The 22,656-nt window shown below is 26.4% G+C and overlaps 4 protein-coding genes across 14 annotated transcripts in view; 3 read left to right on the top strand and 1 right to left on the bottom strand.

Moving 5' to 3' along the window:
• The window catches only part of LOC103574021 (MAP7 domain-containing protein 2), a 129,154-nt gene that overhangs the window by 102,976 nt on the left and 3,522 nt on the right, over window positions 1–22,656 (bottom strand). For 2 of the 8 annotated variants that reach the window (XM_053740793.1, XM_053740798.1), the window contains exon 1: window positions 17,469–17,585. The exons of 1 other annotated variant lie outside the window; for it this stretch is intronic. In XM_053740793.1, coding sequence (XP_053596768.1) covers window positions 17,469–17,514 — 46 coding nt within the window. In that variant the 5' untranslated portion in view covers window positions 17,515–17,585. Of the gene's footprint in view, window positions 1–4,096; window positions 4,116–11,616; window positions 11,636–12,326; window positions 12,412–17,468; window positions 17,586–22,656 lie in introns of those variants that run through there. 5 more of the 8 variants (XM_053740789.1, XM_053740795.1, XM_053740796.1 and 2 more) reach the window with 4 other exon arrangements.
• LOC103574027 (antichymotrypsin-2) lies at window positions 289–3,942 on the top strand. Of its 3 annotated transcripts, XR_008404013.1 has the most exons (8): window positions 289–467; window positions 557–739; window positions 815–1,025; window positions 1,280–1,491; window positions 1,552–1,749; window positions 1,827–1,965; window positions 2,658–3,257; window positions 3,353–3,942. XR_008404013.1 is itself a non-coding variant. In XM_014442945.2 (7 exons), the coding sequence occupies exons 1-7, from the start codon at window positions 393–395 to the stop codon at window positions 2,792–2,794; spliced, it is 1,155 nt and encodes a 384-aa protein (XP_014298431.2). In that variant the 5' UTR covers window positions 289–392; the 3' UTR covers window positions 2,795–3,942. The 3 variants fall into 3 exon arrangements, 2 of the variants coding, with proteins under 2 accessions (XP_014298431.2, XP_053596784.1); XM_014442945.2 differs by having other exon boundaries at window positions 2,658–3,942; XM_053740809.1 differs by lacking the exons at window positions 2,658–3,257; window positions 3,353–3,942 and adding an exon at window positions 2,102–2,497.
• LOC128668256 (leukocyte elastase inhibitor-like) lies at window positions 5,434–8,652 on the top strand. Of its 2 annotated transcripts, none has more exons than XM_053740802.1 (8): window positions 5,434–6,115; window positions 6,246–6,304; window positions 6,377–6,562; window positions 6,628–6,838; window positions 7,316–7,530; window positions 7,604–7,804; window positions 8,228–8,366; window positions 8,471–8,652. In XM_053740802.1, exons 1-8 carry the CDS (start codon window positions 6,106–6,108, stop codon window positions 8,602–8,604), a joined length of 1,155 nt encoding a protein of 384 aa, XP_053596777.1. In that variant the 5' UTR covers window positions 5,434–6,105; the 3' UTR covers window positions 8,605–8,652. The 2 variants fall into 2 exon arrangements, with proteins under 2 accessions (XP_053596777.1, XP_053596776.1); XM_053740801.1 differs by having other exon boundaries at window positions 6,177–6,304.
• Window positions 17,705–22,554, top strand: LOC103574020 (acetyl-CoA acetyltransferase, cytosolic). The gene is made up of 10 exons (XM_008553338.3): window positions 17,705–17,875; window positions 18,150–18,245; window positions 18,324–18,394; window positions 18,929–19,050; window positions 20,002–20,114; window positions 20,218–20,417; window positions 20,485–20,714; window positions 21,219–21,407; window positions 21,535–21,697; window positions 22,085–22,554. Exons 3-10 carry the CDS (start codon window positions 18,346–18,348, stop codon window positions 22,201–22,203), a joined length of 1,185 nt encoding a protein of 394 aa, XP_008551560.1. The 5' UTR covers window positions 17,705–17,875; window positions 18,150–18,245; window positions 18,324–18,345; the 3' UTR covers window positions 22,204–22,554.

The raw sequence follows: 22,656 nt of genomic DNA, 5'->3' as shown, positions 1-22,656 counted from the left end.
GAATAGAGTTAAGTTAAGATGGACATTGAAATTCATCTTTACAAGGATTTAAAAAAAAAAAAAAAGAAAATTTCGTAGCTAAAAAATATCATTTAAAAAAAAAATTAAATTTTTTTAATTAACCGCGAAATTAGACTTTGATAATAGAAATAAGTCCGGACTTGAATTAGAATTAGAATTAACAGTAAAAAATAAAAACAAAAATAATCAGCAAATAACCCACGTGATTTTACGTCATCGCAGCAATAGTCTAGTGTAGCAGGCGTTGTCTGCGCTATACTACGAAAAGGCGCCAGTTCGTCGCATGTATTCAGAGAGAGACCTTCAATCGATTGCGGTTCTAGAATACAGTTCACGTTCAGCGCTCATTCGCGACACAAATCCTTCGCACAATGTCTACTCCAGTGAATCAAGATTTACATACCGTTGCTACAGGTATCAGTAAATTTTCGACTGAATTTTACAAGGTACTTTACTTAGATTGACAATTTTTATAAAAAAAAAAAAATAAGCGGTAATAATAAATATATTTTTTTGTGTTGAATATTTAATTTAGGCTTTGGCGGAAGATGAAACGTCAAATTTCATCTGCTCGCCGCTCAGTGTGTCAATGGTATTGTCTATGGTTACTTTTGGGGCACGTGGAAAGACTGAAAAAGAACTGCGTAGTGCATTGAGACTGTCTGAAGATGATCAAATCAATAAAAATGGTTTCCAATCACTTATTGATACTTTGAATGTAAGTTTATAAAAAATGTTAATTTATATTTTTTAACTACGTCATTGCTACAGTTATTTTCTATTTATTTTGTAGGCTGTTAAAAAAGTTGAGCTTCGTTTAGCCAATAAGATTTACCTCAACGTAGGACTTGACGTTAAATCTGAATTCAAAATCTTAACGGAAACTGCATTTCGATCTGTATCAGAGATAATTGATTTCGGAAAAACAGTAGAGGCCAGCAAGACCATCAATAGTTGGTGTGAAGAAAAGACAAACAATCGTATAAAAGATGTCATACAACCAGGCAAGTTATTTTTATCATTGGTATCAATAGTTATATTTAAAGCTTTAATGTGTAGATTGATTGCGTGACGTGATTATCAGAAGCAAAATATTCAATAGATAAAATAATGTAGATGTACAGGTAATTTGGTCCCAGATATTGTATTTTTTTCTGATAATGACACATGCGACTGATGGCTTCAAAGATATAACTATTTCAGAATTTAAAAAAAAAACCATAGTAATCATGAATAATGTGACGGAAAAATATTACAGATGATTTGGCAGACGCGATGCTGGTTTTGGTGAATGCTGTTTATTTCAAAGGACACTGGAAACAACAATTTGATCCTGATTCAACTGAACTTAGACCATTCCATATAGACGAAAATACTACCAAAGATGTACCAATGATGTTCAACAGAGCTAATTATAATTTCAATCAACTTCCAGAGCTTGATGCCAATTTTATCGAGCTTCCTTACGAAGTATATATTTTCAAATAATAATAATAATCTTGCAACTAATCAATCAAATATATTTTTCAGAGTAATAATTCGAGTGATTCCATAAGCATGTTTATTATTTTACCGAATCAAATAAACGGTTTGAAGAAAATCGAAAGTAATTTACATGAAATAAACTTCAAAGATCTTCATAATCCTCGCGGTGCTATGGAAGTTGAATTACAGCTTCCGAAATTCAAAGTTGAGAGTAAATTTGGGCTTGAAAGTACTCTTTCTAAAGTGAGTTTCACTAAAATTATCATAATTTTTTTATCTATTGCTAAAATTATCTAATAATTATTTTGTCAATTATTCAGATGGGAGTGAAAGAAATTTTCGAAAATTCTGCCGATTTCCGAGGTATTGCCGAACCTGCACAATTGAAAGTTAGTAAAGTAATTCAAAAAGCTTTCATCGAAGTAAACGAAGAAGGAAGTGAAGCTGCAGCTGTAACTGGTAAGTTTCACTTTAACGATTCTATTTTTTTTCATTCATTTCGCTATTGAAAGTAATGTTACGAATTTGTTATTAAAAATCGTCAATCACTTTGTTCGTTAAAATAATCGTGGTGAATTATTATTTTTTCTTGGAGCTATGTTAATGATGAGATGCAGTTTACCTATATCAATTCCATTCATTGTGGATAAACCATTTATTTGTGCTATTGTGGCAACTGAAACTGGAACGCAACTATTCAACGCCCGTGTCGTCGATCCTACTCAAGCTTAATTCATTTGCCATCACAGCTTTTCTATATTTATTTACTCTTCCATTTACTTTAAACAAAAACTGACTATAGATGTTACAGCAAATATATATTTATAAATTACTATTTATAATTAATAAACAATTAAAAAAAATCAAAATAATTTCTTGTATAATTTGATTGCTATTTAATTTGGTATCAACTATAAACGTAATTTAGAAAATAAATTTGCATGTTAATTTGTAAAAAAATAATTGCTAAATAAAATGATGATAAAATAAACCCCTGGTTAATTATTAAAAATTAATAAATCAGATAACGAGATAAGTTATAGAGTACGAATCAGGTTGTGGATAATAACTCATAAAACATTATATGTATGCGAGTTAATTAAATTATTTATGGAATCAATAATAAATAATTTTTCTGATTTCTGTTACAGCTATGATAGCAGTAGCCTACTGTCTGGTAGAGACACCATCAATTATAGTGGACAGACCATTTTTCTGTGCAATAGTGGCAACTGATACGGGAACGCAACTTTTTAATGCACGCATTATTGATCCGACATTAATTTAAATTTTATTCTGCCAAGTTATGATTAAAACTATTAACAGCGAGCTAATATGAAAATATATATATATATAAAAAAGCTGAATAAAATATGTAATAAATGCAGTGTATGCATGTTAGATTATGTTACAGTTATATTTTTCTTACGATATAATACGTTCCACCTACTCGAATCTATTTGACTTCCAATATACTTATATAGATATATATACACATTTATATCCTTTAATTTACTCCAAGCAAAAATCGACTATAAATGTTAAAGCAAATAGCTTCTCATAAACTACAACTTATAATTAGGAAACAATAAAAAGAAAATAATTATTAAGAGTAAAATAAATTATTGTGTAATTTGTATGTTAATTTGTAACAAATAATTACTGTATAGAATGATAATAAAATCAACTCCTGGTTGGTTATTAAGAATTATTAACTAAGATAACAAGATAAAGTATATACTACGAATCAGGTTGTGTATAATAACTCATATAGTATTTGAAATATGCGAGTTAATTAAATTATTAATGGTATAAAAATAAATAATTTTTCTGATATTTGTTACAGCTGTGATAGCAGTAGCCTACTGTTTGGTATCGACACCATCAATTATAGTGAACAAACTTTTTTTCTATGCAATAGTGGCAGCTGATATGGGAACGCAACTTTTAAATGCACGCATTAATGATCTGGCTTTAATTTAAATTTTATTCTGCCACGTTATAATTAAAACTAATAGCAGCGAGCTAATATGAAAATATATATATATAAAAAAGCTAAATAAAATATGTAATAAATACAGTGTATGCATGTTAGATTATATTACAGTTATATCTTTCTTACGATATAATACGTTCCACCTACTCGAAACTATTTGACTTCCAATATACTTATATAGATATATATACACTGGCTGAGCTCGTAACTGATACTGTGGGTATATTACTATTTTATTAATTTTTTTATCGAACAACATCAGATCAATGACGACGCATCTTACACGAAGAATCATCGGCATGAGATTACGTTTATTTAACGGAGCTCAGAGACGCTCTGTAGATCATCTTGGCCTAACAAACGCGACTATATTATTATTGCTATTAATGTACATTCTTTGCTAAAAAAACGACTAGTAATTAAACTAATTTATAATACTATTTATTATTTTTAATTTTATTTTTTTTTTCTACGCAACCAACGCCAGTGCGACCGATTCGCTAACGAATTTATTTATGTATTTAAATTTCTCCATAGATGTTGATTTCATTTTTTTTTCTAATTAATTAATTTTTTTTTTTTTTTTTGACTCACCCATCTCCCGCCTGTGGTCTTGTAAATTAGTATCAATAGTTGATAAAATAAAAAAGTATCCAAATTTAATGACAAACACTTACCTAAAACAGAAAAAATAAATATATTATTAGTAATTGAAATAAATGTAAATTAGAAATTTAAAAAATAAATATTTAAATCTGTATAATTTCTATTACTGTAAATTTTAAATTAAATACTAATACAATTTCCCTTTAAAAAATATCACAAATTGCATACTTGTAATAAGTATATACAAATAAGCATGTCCTGATGAATTATTAAATCAATAATAAAATAACGTTTCTTTCCCCTTCTTCCCAACAATTATCGAACAAGTAAATGAAGAAGGCAGAGGAACTGCCGGCATACCGTAAAGTTAATTTTCAAATATTCAGTTATTATTAATCAACAGAAACAAAAATTATTTTCTAATTTACTCTAATATCGCCTAATTATTCAAAAGTAAAATCGAAATATTAGTCAACAAATTCTATAATTCAATTAGACTTCATAAGATCGAACACTAATGTAATAATTAATTAGAACTGCAAATGTATCGAAAAAAAGTATAATTTCATTGCAGTAGTAAAAAATTTAAAAATAAGTAGCCAGAGATACTTAGATAATAAATTCAAAGTAAATCGACCATTTATGATAGCAATCACAAATGCTGAGTTTATTGTCTTCGTAGGTCGTTTATTATAAAAAAATCCCAACCTTGTAACATTATCACTTACTAAGTGCTTTTAAAATTTTTTTTATCATAGATCGTGTACATTTCATTATATTTCTATTGATATATTTTGATCATGACCCAATTATTTGATAAATAAAAGAAATAAAAATATTTTTATTGATCACAAATTCCTAAAAATTTATATTTAAAAAAATATTGCATAAAAAATGATGATTGATGAACCATTTTTTAAAAATTGCCTTAATACTAATTGACACGGTAAACATGCAACACTTGAGGTCACTTCGAATTGCACACACACACATATATATATAAACCTGATTTACGTTTTATTTAGTTCCATATAATTTAACTTTTTTATTTTTAAAAAATAAGAGAACACTTCTTGATAATCTGTTATCATGTGTATAGAAACGATACAATTACTCAATACATATAATTACTCAATATTTGGCAAAGTCAAATACACTTGACGAATCCATTACATATTTTAATCTTTATCGAATAAAAAATAATACCATAGACAAATAGAGTATCCCCTCCCTCCTTCTTATCAGTATTTTTTTTGTATTTAAGTTAATGCATAATTCTATGTGATCTGTATGATTTAAATAGTCCATGTTTTTTTTATCATAAATTCAGTTGATTCGTGACTGTCAATTCGATCGGTCACACCTTCAATTAAAAATTGCGCTACCGATCATTTAATTTTTAATAAATAAATAAAATTTGTGTAAAAAATTTAAGATTTGTTTCGTCAACAAGAAATTTTTTATTATTTCATAAAAAATTTTTGGAATCTTCAGGATTATCACTAATATTTTGTATTTTATTATTGTAAAATTTTTTAATAAAGTGAACAGAAAAAATTGAACACTAATTATGTGAAGAAAAAAGTTTTAATTAAGCTACAGTGTCAACTCAAGTAATTTCTGTTTAATCAGATAAAATATTTTTTATTATTTTTTAACTTGAATTCATAAAACGTAAAAACAATTAAAGTAATTGTCAATAATTTTTGTGCAACGATTCAAATTTTGTTTAATGAATATTGATATTTATTATTAGAATAAAAAATAATTTAATTCTCATAACAACATCAGTTGTTGAGAAGAACTCTTAATTTTAAATTCTTACGACGCCACTGTACGACTTTGAGAAAACTTTGACGTTTAGTTTTTTGTATTCCAACACCAGAAGCCGCCAAGTGAACTTCATAGTGCAAACTTTTGTTTTTTGTGTAGTTTTTTTACTAAAATTTTCTTATAGTCGCTTTGTATCGTAAATAAATAAATAAATAAAAATAAAAATGACTCGATGTAAGTTCAAATATTTCATTACTTAAATTAAAATAATTAAAATTCTTTTATTTTATTTTAGCAATTAAAATATATAGTAGTTTAATTATTATATATATAAGTTTTCTAACGTTTATTGATGCGTATTCAGTACTGAGTGCCATAAAAGCCGAACCAACATTTTATAAATTTTCAACAAAATTTACTGAGGTACAGTTCGATTAATTATTAAGTAATTGATTTTTCATTTATTTATCATGGTTCTTTAAATTATTAATTAAGGTGGCACTAGAGAGTCATAAAAATAATTTAATATGTTCACCACTAAGTGCTGCAATCGCATTATCAATGATAACATATGGAGTACGTAATAAAAGTGAAGAAGAATTAGTATCAGCTTTATATTATCCTAAATATAATAAATATAATGATATTTATAATATAAAAACATTTTTGGATAATTTGAATGTAAGTATGATTTTAAAATAATTATTCGAATTAAAAAATTATATAATTATTAATTTTTTTAACAGAATTTTAAAGATCTTGATTTACATATCGCAAATAAATTATTTATTGCTAAAAAATTTTTAGTAAAGCCAGAATTTAAAGAATTAACACGAATCTATTATCAGTCAGAATCCGAAAATGTTGATTTTACGAAACCACAAGAAGCTGCTGATTTAATAAATGATTGGAGTGCTCGTAAAACTAATGATCGTATTAAAGAAATTGTTAAAGCAGGTATTTATTTATTTATTTAATTATTTAATATAATTTTCGACCTAGATGATGACTCTGGGGAATTAGGAAATAATTTAACAAGAATTAATATTTAATTAATTGAATGTTTTGTTGATTGATTGCGACTTCATCAGCAACTTGTTTTAATAATTCAATTGTCTAACAATTTTAATTAAGGCATTGATATTAAATGTATAATTTTATAATCAGACTTGTTTTGATTAATTAATTATGACACAATTATTATTAAGTTAAATAGGTTATTGTAAATTTAATATCACGTATATTTTTACACAGAAAAAAAGAATTTCTTGGCGCAAGAAAAATTTTGCATTATTAATTAAAAACAAAAACTTTTTTTGGAGTCAGAAATCTGTTATCGGTTCAAAAAAAAATTTTCTCGCCCACCGTGCCTGATTTTTAAATTTAATTATGGGTACAAATCCTACGACACTAATTCAAAAAATGTTTCTTTAGATAATTTTGATGTTGACACATCTCTCGTTTTGGTAAACGCTATTTACTTAAAAGCGAAATGGTTAAATAGTTTTTATGCTGATAACACAAAATTATTGCCATTTTATATTAATTCAGAAGAGTACAAAAATGTGCCAATGATGTACCAAAAAAATGAATTTAAATGCGGCAATATCGAAGATCTTAGAGCAGAATATATTGAACTTCCATATAAAGTAAAAAAAAAAAAAATTGAATCCATATTTTTGATGAGTAATCAATAAAAAAAAATAATAATTTTAATTTTAGGGAGTATCTCACATGGGATCAACAGTGAGCATGTACATTTTTCTTCCCTATGAAGGCAGTAGTTTAAAAACCATAGAAGAAAATTTACATAAACTTCGTGCTACTGATTTTCACCATAACTATAACAAGCTTACAATTAAATTGCAATTGCCACGATTTAAACTAGACAGTACTATTGATTTGAAGTCTCATCTAATAAAAGTAAGTACTTTATTTATTTATTTTCAAAGTGAATTTACTCGGATCCCCTTCTTTATATAAACCTTCAGGAGACGGGATAAAAAATTCATGAAAAAAATTCTATGGACCCTTATTCGTACCGCACTAAAATGTAGTCTTTAAATGTACGCAGTTTACGCAAGCTATTGACTACCCGCGTGTTTTATAAAAAATTTTCAAAATCGATATTTTGAGAATAAAAAAAAATTAAATTGACGACCAATAAAGTAAGCGGAGGTGCTACTAGATTTTATCTACTTTGCTTTGTAAAAATTTCTAGACGATACTGCAGAAAAATTACTGAATAAAATCGTAATAAATTTTTAAAATAATTATTTAAAAATAAATGAAAAATTCTTGTAATGAGATTCAATTATAATTTTAAAAATAAATTATTTTTTACAGATGGGTGTTAATGAAATTTTCAAAGCCACAGATAATTTCTATGACATTTCTGATTCACGTCCATTGAAAGTAACCAACGTTATACAAAAAGCTTTTATTGACGTTGATGAAAATGGAAGTGAAGCTGGTGCCATTACTGGTAAATATTTATTCAATTAATAAAAGTTCCTTTTTTTTAAAAAAAGAAAACCCTCATAAATAATAAATATAATTAATACCATATTTAATAAATTTTATTTTTAGCATTCCGTGTAGAAAGTAGAATGTTAGACGATTCGAATGTTAAATCTTTCAATGTAAATAGACCATTTATTATGCTTATTTCTACACCGAGAAATATACTTTTCAGTGCCCGTATTACCGACCCATCTTTGTAATTACCATTTTTATTATAATTTAAATATGTACTGTAAATTTAATCAAAATAAATTAAATAAAAGCAATTACTTGTTTTTTAATGAAAATTTTTAAAAATATTATTTAAATAAATGATAATTACACAGAAAAAAAAAGAATTTCTTGGCTCGATAAATTTTTTCTTACCCTAAGATAATTTTTTATCCTAAGAAAATTTTAGTGATTTACTCAAACAAATATTGCTTTTAAAAATTTTAAATACTTGTTTGTAATACGTATTGAAAATGTATACATATATTTAGTGAATCTAAATGATTATATGTTGAAATATAAAATAGTATAGTACAGGAATGAGAATCACAATTCCAAAGTAACTAAACTGCTTGGGGCAATTTTTACTTGGCGTTTAGTCGATGGAATGCTGCCGGTGCTCTGAAAACTGGGCGCCAAAATAGCCGGTTAGCAATGCAGTCAGTGAGTCAAACACGCACATACATCGCACACACGGACTAGCCCACGGTATTAAAATTCGCCACCCTCTCTCTTTCTCTTAAAAAATAATAATAATAAATATAAAATTCTCATCGATTATTTTTATTCAAAACTTGAAATTTAAATAATCAAATTTGCATAATATTTATTATTTACATTTACTATACGATATATGAAGTTGAAGACAAGTTTATTTAAATAATTTAAATTTAAATGAAAAATTTCAAGTTTTTGCATAAAAAATATAATAATAAAAAATGAAATGGAAAATAAAGTATGAAGTATGTAAAAAAAAATGAAGTAAAAACAAGACACCATACGTCGCGGTCGAGAAACCTTCACCTTGACCTTGAAGATCATCGACCGTCCTAGCAAAGGTGAACCAGAGAAAAGAGAGATTATGTGGTCGACATATAATGCGTCATTTCCCTACTTGCGTAACTCATTGCTTCAGCAAAACATTATTATTTAATTCATTTTTATTATTAGTGTTATTATAACACACAATAGAAAAAAATAACAATTGACCTCATGGAAATAATTATTTATAACTCGTTACGTATTTATAAACGTATATATATTTTTTTTATTTAAAAGTTTACGGTACACTAAAAAATTTGGAGTAATTACGCATTTTATTTTAATCCAAATTTACTCTGTCACTCAGAGCTCCAGAGTAAAAAAAATTATTCTGCATATGGAGTAAATTTATTTTATTTTTACATCCTAAGAAATTTAAGTAAATAAAAAGTTTCTTTGACTCAAATGTTAAAACTAAATGTATATAAAAATAATAATATATATAATACAGAAGTAATTGCATAGTTTATTTATTTATTTTTATTCAACTGATATTTAATCAACTATATGTCAACACGAAAAAAATAAAGTAAAAAAAAATGTGAATTTATCTTCGAATGGAATTTAAAGCGAATCTATAAATTTTATTAAAAAATGTTTCCAATAAAAGTTGTAGGAAATTTAATTCCCTACAAAAAAGGTCTAGTGAGTTTTTAACGTACCTTAGATAGTTTTAAAGTTATAGAGAAAATAAATCAGGACTCAAGTCATCAGACATTAAAATTTATTTTCTTACTCCAAATTGTGATTACCTCAAAATAACTAGACGTACGTTAAAATTCAATGAGACCTTTTTTGTAGAGAATTTAATTGGCTACAATATTATCTCTATACATTTTTTTCATATCTGTATAACTTGAGCCGGAATTTCCATTTTTTGCAACAAGAATTCATCAGTAAAAAAAAATCTGATCGAATATGAGTAAGATAATAATTATTTATATTGGAATATTAAAATATATAGTGACTTTATTGAAATGACAGTTATCCATTTAAATGAAGTGATGATCCTTGATATTAAATAAAATAATTTATAATGAAATGGAGAAGAAAATAGACTTGTACACCGAGTACAGCGAACTTGTATCATTCGTAAGATCTTCCCGCATCTAATATTTACTATACACTGTTCATATATCTGTATGTGTATTAATAATATTAATGTCTGTCTTGTGTATTAAATTATGTTACAAGATTATATAACATAAGATAATAGAATGTAGGCGCGGTAATCCATTACGTTGACCAACTTATTACAATCGTGAGAGAGAATAATAAGAAGAGTATGAAATTAACGTGGAAATCTTATGAAGAAATTCAATTTATCAGAATTTAAAATAAAATAATATAAAGAAGACAGACTAAACAATTTATTGAGAAAATTTAATTATATAGTATTAATAAGGCAGCAAGAAACTGAGGATTCTCGTTGTTGAAATAGGAAATAAAAAATAAATTAACACATAAAAGATATGCACTGACTGCGAGTGGTCAACGTTAATTATTCATTAATTGAATAAGCAAAACCGTTAATTATTATAATTGATAATAAGAAAAAGAAGAAAAACAAGAAGTTTGAGGCTCGTAATTGAGTAAATTATCATCGGATGTGATCCGAGAATCCGCTGTGAATTTTAGCACGAAAAAATATGTTGTAAGTATAGCCGGTATATATCCATGCTGTTGGATTACATTACAGTTATATCTTTCTTACGATATAATACGTTCCACCTACTCGAAACTATTTGACTTCCAATATACTTATATAGATATATATACACTGGCTGAGCTCGTAACTGATACTGTGGATATATTACTATTTTATTAATTTTTTTATCGAACAACATCAGATCAATGACGACGCATCTTACACGAAAAATCATCGGCATGAGATTACGTTTATTTAACGGAGCTCAGAGACGCTCTGTAGATCATCTTGGCCTAACAAACGCGACTATATTATTACTGATATTAATGTACATTCTTTGCTAGAAAAACGACTAGTAATTAAACTAATTTATAATACTATTTATTATTTTTAATTTTATTTTTTTTTCTACGCAACCAACGCCAGTGCGACCGATTCGCTAACGAATTTATTTATGCATTTAAATTTCTCCATAGATGTTGATTTCATTTTTTTTTTTCTAATTAATTAATTTTTTTTTTTTTTGACTCACCCATCTCCCGCCTGTGGTCTTGTAAATTATTCTCAATAGTTGATAAAATAAAAAAGTATCCAAATTTAATGACAAACACTTACCTAAAACAGAAAAAATAAATATATTATTAGTAATTGAAATAAATGTAAATTAGAAATTTAAAAAATAAATATTTAAATCTGACATCAATAGTAATTAATTTTTCCCTCAATTTAAATTTCAAATAAAATACAATGGCCTAATTACTGGTATCAATCATCAGTAAAAATTTAATATAATTTTAATCACTCCAAGATATTTTTCAATAATTTTTTTGAACTTTCTCCTTTCTAATCTCTAAAGTCCAAGATCCTCGGATAATTAACGATAGTAATTTGCTTGTAAATACCAAAAAATAATGACAATTACACGCGATAATAAATTAATCTCAAAATTGAGGGTTTATAAATTATCATTACTCGAGCGCTCGTGCCGATACGATTAAAAGACCAAACATACCGACAGACACTAGCTCACGATTGTAATCTATCTCTCATAAAGTTAAGCCTAATGACCCAGCGAGGACCTTAGACTTAATGACCTTCTAAAGCAATTTGTTAAAAAAAAATTATCTACACCGCGTTAATAATCTAACACTTTACCCACCACGTGATACTTTAATTCGACAATGTGACAAATTTCATTTCAGCTGATATACCATTCAAATAAATATTTCAATATATATATACCTAAATCACGTTGGTCATACTCCGAAAACATGACGACCACCATAATGAATAAATAAAAAAAAAATCGTTAAATAAATTTTCTTAAAATTCCAACACGATTTTATAAATCCTGAGCTGCTCACTTATCACTTTCACGATTAAAAAAATTACCACTTGATAAATTCTATTTTAAAAATTTATAATAATAAATAATTTTATAAAATTTTAATTACAGACGATGTGTACAGTACGATTGCATGAAACCTAGTGAGAAGTGAACGGATATAGAAGAATGAATCAACCCCCTACCCAGAAACTCTCAGACTCAACAATCACCCCCACTTTTAAAGCCGCAACACAAGACAACATTTTCTATTTTCTATAAAAAAATTTCTTATCATAAATTTTATCTCGTCTCAAATACTTGAGCAGTTTAAATAAAAATGAGAATTTATCCTACATAGTAAAATGAACACATGACGTGTCGAAAGAATGAAAAATTACGGATGATTAAATTAAAAATGACAAGGATGCAGTTAAAAATGAAAATTTCTAATTTCTCGGCTTAATATTATAATATAAATAATAGTAAAATCTCTGGCAAAGAGTGGAAAGTGCAGTTAGTCATGTTTAACAAATGTACCAATGACGCACGCGCCAATTTGACTTGATTCAACACATACGCGGACTAGAATTGTCTCTATGTCACGCCGCCGTTATAATAAAACTCAAACTCACTCTATATCTATGTCTATGTCTATGTCTACTATACAAGTATATACTGAACCCAGCATACTATTAAACTACATTATGCTTAAACTACTACACTACATACTGCATAGTATCTTTTAAAGTTGATCGTAATGTCTAATCTAAGGCCTACTTTACTCTGCTCACTAAACTCGAGACGAATTATACGAAAGCCTAGTATATGAGAAAGTAGGGTTTCTTGATAAGAGATATCGAAATAAATTTATGTACTTATAATCCATCTATACAATAGCAAAAATAATAATAATAATAATAATAAATTATTATTAGTTATTGTTTAAATTCAAATCAAAATTTTTCCCATACATTTATTGCACCAAAGTATTCTTTGTACGCATGTGAAAATAATTAAAATAATTACAGCTTTAAAATAAAATTTTTAATAAAAATATATATGAGTAAATTTAATTAATCACATAAATAAGATCTATGGCATAATATCCTGTGATAAAAAAAAGAAAAAAAAAAACAGTAAATCTGTGAGTGTCAAAAAATTTTATGTTGTACTTTTTTCCAGGCGTATGCATATTTGAAATATATATGAAGGCACGTGTATGTTATTTTATTTTACTCATTTTTTAAGCAATATATTATTTATAGTGTAGATATTTTTGTAACAGGTTGTTTTATCTCAGCTATTTTAGTATCAAGAATTTGTGACAAGAAATTCAAACCGGACGGAGAAAATAAAATGCTTTAAGTAATAAAATTTAACTTGAGCTTTAAAGATATTTTAAATTTATAATTTCAGAAAATTTAAAGTTATAATAATTTTAAATAATATTAAATAATAATTTAATTGATTAATTGGTTAATAAAATAAATAAATAAATAAATAAATAAATAAATGGGTAGGAAAAATAATAAACTTTCCCAAATATTAATATGCAGGTGAAATTGTCAATCGTGGTCAATAACACCTGCATGTAAGACCCACGCTGGTAAAGTTGCATTCCACCTGCGTCCTTCTATCCGATTCTATTCTATGCAATCCATATATGAACACACCCCTCACGTTAAAATTTACGTTTATACGCCTCGCCCTTTCTTTTCTATATATCCTATAGATTATAGATATAGATATATGTATACATGCATATATAAATATATAAACATATAGACAATATATCTTTACCTCCGCAAGTATTCAGTTATTGAATAAATTTGAACATGTGAAAAAAAACGATTGCAAAAAATGACACCGGAAAAATAAAAAGGCCGTAAAAAATACGAACGTCTTTTATAGGATAAAAAAATAAAATCAATAACTATCCTTTCTTACTCGTATTCTTATTTCTTAGATTAAAATTGCCGGTTAGATTTGCCATTAAAAACTCTAGTAGATCGAGCTTGCGGTCATCCTCCGTTACGCGAAATAAACGCACGTGACGTGATGACCGTACGTCCTCTCGTGGCTCTTCAATATCATGGAAATATTAAATAGAGTAAAAAGTTTCAATGTGGAGTAACAAATAATATAATATTTAATTTTTAAAAACGGCCAACCGACATCTGAAATAGAAGCAAATTTCTAATTATTTAATTATTTTGAATTTTAAGATAAAATTAAATTAAAAATTCATTTTTTGGCGGGCATATTTTATAGAATTTCAGTTTAAAAACTGTCAGAGTTTAAATTGTGAAATTTTGGTCATAACATAGAAATTAATCAAGCAAATTTAAATCTTTATTAAAATTTGAAAAATTATCGTAACGCTAAGTAAAAAGTTGACCAATTTTCTTCATCTTCGAACTTTACCGAGATAATCGTTAGTAGAATGAGTGCGTCAAGTTTCATTAAGATTTGCTCATAATTGTAGTCGCGTTATATTACATATATATACATAAACTTTTGAACCATTGATATTTTTGGTACCTACTCAACGGAATAGTAGTGATCGGATACTGGATCTCTTTAATAAATTTTTCAAGTTTCAGTTACGATTTTTAAAGTTCAAATATTAATTTTTCTTGCATAGACAATAAATTTTAATTACTATTTAAAATGATAGAATTTATGAATCACTTTGTCATTATATTACTTGTCGTTTATCAATTTATATAGTTTACTTTTTTCCGTGTATAAAATCTACTGAAAAAAATGCAAGCCTAAAAATAAATAAATTTCAAATATTATTAATAATACTGTCCAATTATTCACTCACTTTTTAACTATTAAAAACTTTCACGGTAATTAGTTGTGCTTTATTAAATTTCTTTTTATCAATTTGATCTCGCGTTAATGTACTTTCAACATCGCGCATGTTTAACAATTTTATTTAATTGTCAACGCTAAGAAATTCAAGATTATTAGATAGATTTTATTTTTTTTTTCTAATGAACAACATTCAAATATATATGTATATATTTAAATGTATAATAAAGCTAATGTTAATATAAATTTAGGAGAATAGTGTCGTGAAACTTTCCCAAGATTAACCGGAAACACCAAACGCAACAACCGTAACCTTGTATGTATACTTTACTTCCATGGTCACAGACTGATGATTACGCCCTTTTAAACAACACACTCCTTAAAATATCTTATGATTGATTATTTTAAATCCTATCTTATATTACAACATTCAATACTTATATTATTTTTAAAATCTATTTTCCATCAACAACAATAATAAATAAATTTATATATTTTCGAAACTAATTATCCTTTACTCCGTTACATTAATTTTTAAAATTAAATAATTAAGTAAAGACAAAATAATAAATCTAACAACAATAAATCAAATAAATTATCTGTCTACATAAAATTAATCATATAAATCACGCGAGGTCGCACCCTTTGATAAAAAATTAATTTAAAAAAAAAATATGATTCAAAATTTAAACTCAGGTTCAAAAAAAAAAAAAAGAATATACCGAAGTTAGCTGACGTCTAATAATTTTTGAATTTTTTGAAAAAGCATAAATTATAAGAAAAAAAATATTTGAAAAAATTGCACCGATAGTTTTTAAAATTTTCTACATTTGCATATTTTTAGTTTTTTTTTTTTAATTGATTTGTCAAAAAAAAATCTAAAAATTGTTGATTGTCTATCAATTTCTGGATCATAAAAAAATATATGAATGAGCGTAATTGTTATTATTATTATTATTATTATTTTTTTTTTTTTTATAAAATTGGACAAATATTTATTTTAGTTTATGTCGTGATCTCGAGCTAAGTATGACTGGGAGCTAATGTTGGAATTATTTTAAAGTCATACATTGTAATCCACTGTATGTATTTTCATTCATTACATACGTATGTATATATTACAATAAATGGAGTAATAACAGCAAAATAAACTATAAATTAGTAGTACAAATAAATATAATTTTAAGTATGCACTGTCATCATTCTTTGCATGAGAAAAACTAAATACAATGAAAAAAGAAAAAAAAACAAATAATAATAATAATAAATATGTGTCATGTTAACGATAAATTGATGCTAAGACTTAAAGACAATTGGTTTGAACTAAAGTAAAACAATAGTCAGACAAGAATCGCTTGTCAAATGTCAAATTAAATTTATAAAATTAAATCTAACGCGTTTAGACGTTTTAAATATCGTGCTCCATTTATCTAAGATACTTTAAATGGATAAAAAAACAAATTTACCCCTTTTTTTTTTTAATAAAAAAAAATTAGACATCACACACAAGCTCTATACTAACTATTACACTCGTTTTTTTTAGCACATTCTTTTTTCACACTCTCCTTCTTATTTTTTTTTTTTTAAAGTTTAAACTCCGGGATAAAAATACTGGAGCCATCACCAGGACAGCCATAATAATACATCATCACATGTGTAGCCAAGCTTGTTACCACTAAATTGTTTAATAATTTTAAATATAATATCAAAGATACGTCACCAACAGTCAAGTAACAATTTAAACAAAACGTTACTCGATAATTTAAAAAATAAAAATTACCCAATAAATAGGTTTAAAAAAAAGTGTAATTTTATTGTCAGAAGACACTAGAGAAATAATTTTATAAATTAATGATAGAGGGTGGACATATATTCACCTGGCTACAATGTTCCCCCACATTGATCTAGGCCTGTCAAAAAAAAAGTCGCGCGTTCAACGACCTGACAGACAATAATAAAAAAATATATAAATGATACGAAATAAAACAATAAAATAAATAAATAATAGTAAATAAAATGTTAAATCCCAAGTAGCGGGAAAATAATAATATTTTAATAGTAAATCGGCGAGGTTCCATGCCCGTTGACCCGGAGATCAAACGTGCAGATGGCGATATTTTAAAAACCAACATACAGGACCGTAGATTGTGAATAAAATAATTAAGTGACTAAATAATAAGTAAATAATAATAATAAACAATCATTGATTATAAACGCGCAATAATGAAATAAAATACCTCGATTATTGACGAGCTCGTAATTTTCCTCCTTATTGTCAGCCATCTTAGCACCAGTCACTGGTTGGTCACACAATTCTACTAACCACTGCTAAACCACCAATGCACGACGGGTAAAAACAAACCGAGACTTTTCATTTGCAACACATTCAGCATCTCCATGTCCTGAAGCGACATCTGCATTCCTATTTACAAGTTACATTTAACAGTAATGTCTTTATTTATTTTATTCCCCTACACCAGTAGCTACACATTAATTCTATCAAATTATAATACAAATATATATGTACTTATATATTTGTTATAACATTTTAAAATAATTTAACAAAATGTTACTTTGTAATTAAGTTTTTTTTTAAATTTCCCGCTGAGAAAATTAAAAATTTTTTTTATCAAAAAAATAAGAGGTAAGAATTTTTTAAAATTTTGAATTAAAAATATTATTTATGATATGAAATTACGGTGAGTTGATTGATAAGAGAGATAAGGAATTAGATTGATAATAGGTAATTGATATATATGTATGTATATATATTTACACATGCTAATTACATTTTGTGTACATGTGCTACAGGTATGAGTGTAAGTGTGTGCGTGTAGTAGATGTAAGATGTAGTAGGAATGAATCATGTAGACGTGGTGGGTGCTAATGTGTATAAAATAATTCTCAATTTGTTTTAGTTGCGTTAGAGCACAGAGATCTAGCAGCAGAAGCTAAACCAGAAGCATCAAGTTGACTAGTTTATTGAGCTAACGTTATTTCCGGAATTTATAGCGGTAAGTTGTAAAGTAAACTTTTTTAAATTTTTTAAATTTGAATGTTTACTTAATTTATTATTTAATTAATTATTTTAGATTATTGTAATTGATATTGATAATGACAGCTAAGGAAGTAGTCATTGTGTCTGCTGCTAGAACACCAATTGGTAAGTAATTAATTGCGTCGCAAGTGTAAAGTAGGAGTATCCTAGCATTCAAAATTTTTTTTTTAATTTTAAAATAAAATTTGATTTTTTTTTACGTCATGATTTTTTGTACCGAGCCCGGAAACCATGAAGTATTTTTTAAAAATTTAGAACGTAAAAATTTGTTCACTTTTAAATTTACTAATATGAATTCTTTCAAAATTTTGATACTTATTAATGTTAAATAAAATAATTCAAGAAACAAAATTTTTTTATTTTCATTTATATTAATTAAAAATTTTAAATTTCAAAATTGCCGCTCATTATTTATATAATTTAACAAGATAATTATAGTAATTTTAAATAATTATAATTAAACTATAAATTTATTAAAATAACGTTTTTTAAAAGTAAATAATTATAATTATTTTTGAAATGAATATTAACCGCTTGACAACCTACTTTCGAAAATACCGTTAGTGTAAATTAGTTATTTGAATATTTTTATGTATAAAATATTATAAGATTTTGATTTAATTTACTAATTATTAACAGGATCATTTTGTGGCAGCTTATCATCGCTTAAAGCATCTGATTTGGGAAGTGTTGTGATAAAAGAAAGTTTATCAAGGGCTAATTTAAAGCCTTGCGATGTTTCGGAAGTTATTTTTGGTCAAGTATGTCGCAAACTATTTTACATAATAACAGTAATAATAATAATAATTTTGGTTTAGCCCGTGGCTATTCTAATATGATCTTTTAATAATCTTATAAAATTTATAAGTATACGTTCAATTTTTATTGATTCAGGAAGTTTGTTCTACATATTAAATCCTTTATATCTAATACACCTTTGCTATATGCGTAAAAAAATACAACAATTGTAGATCATTTTTTGCTTAATATTCATCAAACTTAATGTTTCTAACAGACTATTCACACTTGTAATAATAATAATAACTTTAAACCAAATTATTTATGTGAATGTATTTGAAAAAATTAGTCAAGAAGTCACTGTAACACTAGAAATAGTTGTTTGATCAGCATTATAAACACCAAAGCTTAACATATTTAATAAATTTGAATAATTAGAGTTGATATCTCTATGATTTGTTATAATTAATTATGCTTCCATAATAATTTAAAGTTACTTGTCATTTTCCAAAGTAACCACTATTATTATTATTACTGTCATTAATTATGTACCTTAATAATATAGACTATGATCTTACGAAGCAAAAAATATTCAAATCCTTGATTATAAATATTAAATAAATAAATAGAACAAAAAGTGTAGAAAAATCAATCTTATTTTATAAATGGTATAAAAAACTACCCGACAATACGTAATCAGATAATTATTGTTGACTTTAAAAGACTATCAGTAAAATATATTAAACCAGAGCTTAGTAATTAATATGATACACGTTTTTATGAATAGAAATAATCATATGATAATTAAATGACTTTGTATTGAATGTAAAAAAACATTTAACAGATTGTACTTATATTTATGTGCAAAATGTGAATAGGCGAAGGCTAGATAATTTTATTGTTATCGACAATAATAATGTATTTTATTGTTGTAATTTTGAATGATAAATTTTTATTTAAAATAATTTAAATAGGCATTGCCAGCGGGACAAGGTCAGAACCCTGCGCGTCAAGCGGCTATGAAAGCTGGTATTCCAATAGCTGTACCAGCATATTTAATAAATATGCTTTGTGGCTCTGGTCTCAAGTATGTATTCTTATAGTAGAAAAAAAGATAGCAGATAAAGTATGATAAATATGAAGAGGTGATAAACTGGTCATATGTAAAATTTAAAAAATAATAATTTTAGATCAGTAGCGAATGGATACTTGGCTATTAAAGCTGGTGAGTGTCAAGTTGTTGTTGCCGGAGGACAAGAAAGCATGAGCCAGGCACCTCATGTTATTCATTTGAGAAACGGTATTAAATTGGGTGACGCTACAATGATTGATACTATGACATTTGACGGCTTAACGGATGCATTCACTGGAATACATATGGGAGTTACAGGTTTATTATTTGAATTATTTTTTTATGACTCATGTAAGGCTGTTTAATTGATAAATATTTTTGACAGCTGAAAATATTGCTAAAAGATTTACTATAAGTCGTGAAGAGCAGGATAATTATGCGGCAAAGTCGCAACAAAGAGCAGAAGCTGCAATAGCAGCTGGGTATTTTAAGAAAGAAATTGTTGCTGTTGAAATTACGGATAGAAAAAAATCTATTGTTATTTCGGAAGATGAGTATCCGAAAGCTGGAACGACTGTTGATGCTCTTGGAAAATTACGCCCAGTATTTGATAAAGTAAATTGTTAAGAATTATTATCATAATACTAAAATTAGCCGAGGTCTAATAATTTTTTTATTTTTTAAAAAATGATAAGTTGAAAAAAAAAAAAAATATTTCAAGAAATTGCACTTATAGTTTTTGAAATTTTCTACATGTGCTTATTTTTCTTTTTAAATTAAATTTGCTGTTAACGTCAGAATCATTTATTATCACTAATATATATATATATATATGAATATGTATATATGTTTTTTTTTAAATAATTTAATTACTTAAAATTTTTTAAATTAGCAATATTTTAAAAAAATAGTCTTAGATTTTTTATGAAAATCAGCATAACTTTAAAATCATGTCATTTAAAGTAAATAACTATAAAGTTTAATTACTTTATACTATTTTTTAACTAATAGACTATAAAAAAAAATAATTTACGGAAGTTGGTGATGGAATAATTTGCTCTAAATTATTAATAGTTTAAAACTATGTACTAAAAAAAATATTATTTATTAAAAATATAGTCAGAGGGAACAGTAACTGCTGGTAATGCGTCAGGAATAAATGACGGTGCTGCAGCAGTAGTGCTTATGTCAGCAGAAGCTGCTAAAGCAAAGGGAATTCCATCGTTAGCACGAATCGTCGCTATCGCTCAGGCAGGCATTGAACCAGATGTCATGGGACTTGGTCCTATACCAGCTGTTGAACTGGTCGTAAGTAGTACGCAGTTACCTCGACAATTACAGTGTTTACTCATAATTATCCAGTTATTTATTTGCATACATACGTAGTAATTTTAATATACAACATGACTAAAATTATTGTATTTATTTTATTAAGTTGAAAAAAGCCAACTGGAAAAAAGATCAAGTTGATTTGTATGAATTAAATGAAGCGTTTGCTGTTCAATCGATTGCTTGTTTAAACGAGTTAGGACTAGATCCTGAAAAAGTTAATATTAATGGCGGCGCTATTGCTCTAGGACATCCTCTTGGTGCTTCTGGTAAGCACTTATAATTAATTACTTCTTTCTTAAAATGAATCAGTGAAAAGTGCTTCAAATCAGTGAATATTAACTGATTCGAGTACTTTTACTAATTCATTTTAAGAGAGTTCGATTTATTTATTTCTTGTTTATGGCTCCGATCCTGAAATTAATAAATTAAGTTGAAGGTTTTGAGGAATATGTTGATAGTAACAAAATATTATTTTACTCAACGTTTTGCAAATTTTTTTTTGCTCCATCAGGCGATCATAATGTAAAGTATGGAGTTACTTAAAATAAGAGTTTGTTGGTAACTAATCACCTGTCGGAAATATTCCTCGGAACCTTGAACTTAAGTTTTATTTATTTATTGTTTAAAATAAATATTGAATTTAATTATTTCAGGAACAAGGATTTTGGTAACGCTCTTATATTTACTAGAAAGAACTGGAGGTAAAAAAGGTGTCGCTTCATTGTGCATAGGAGGTGGAATGGGTATTGCAATAGCTCTCGAAAGAGACTAATAAGTATTTAATATTTAAATAATTGTATTAAAGAAAAAACAAAAAGTTTTTTAACTTTGCTAAGCCTTAATTGTATTACATTTTATCAGCATTGAATGCTGGCTGTTGATTTTCGTTACGCTCCGAGTATTTTATCTTTTATATTATAATATATATACATCATTGGAGGCCTTAATGTAATTAAACTCACTAGTTAATTAGCACTACGTGTATTCAAAAGAAAATGTTTAACTAAAATTTCAATGAAATATTTATAACAGTACAGTATTTTATATAAAAATTACTACCGTTGTGTATTTTTATACAAAAAAAGTTAATAAATATAAAAATATTAAATCGTTAAGATATTAATTGATCAATAGGTTTATTTAAAAAATAATGCAAATACTCCAATCACTCACTTAACCTTTACTTGTAGAAGGCACTGATAAATTTTTATTTTTTTTTAATTCT

Source organism: Microplitis demolitor, chromosome 7, assembly GCF_026212275.2.
Source record: "Microplitis demolitor isolate Queensland-Clemson2020A chromosome 7, iyMicDemo2.1a, whole genome shotgun sequence".
NCBI lineage: Eukaryota > Metazoa > Arthropoda > Insecta > Hymenoptera > Braconidae > Microplitis > Microplitis demolitor.
This window is presented reverse-complemented; position numbering and strand designations above follow the sequence as displayed.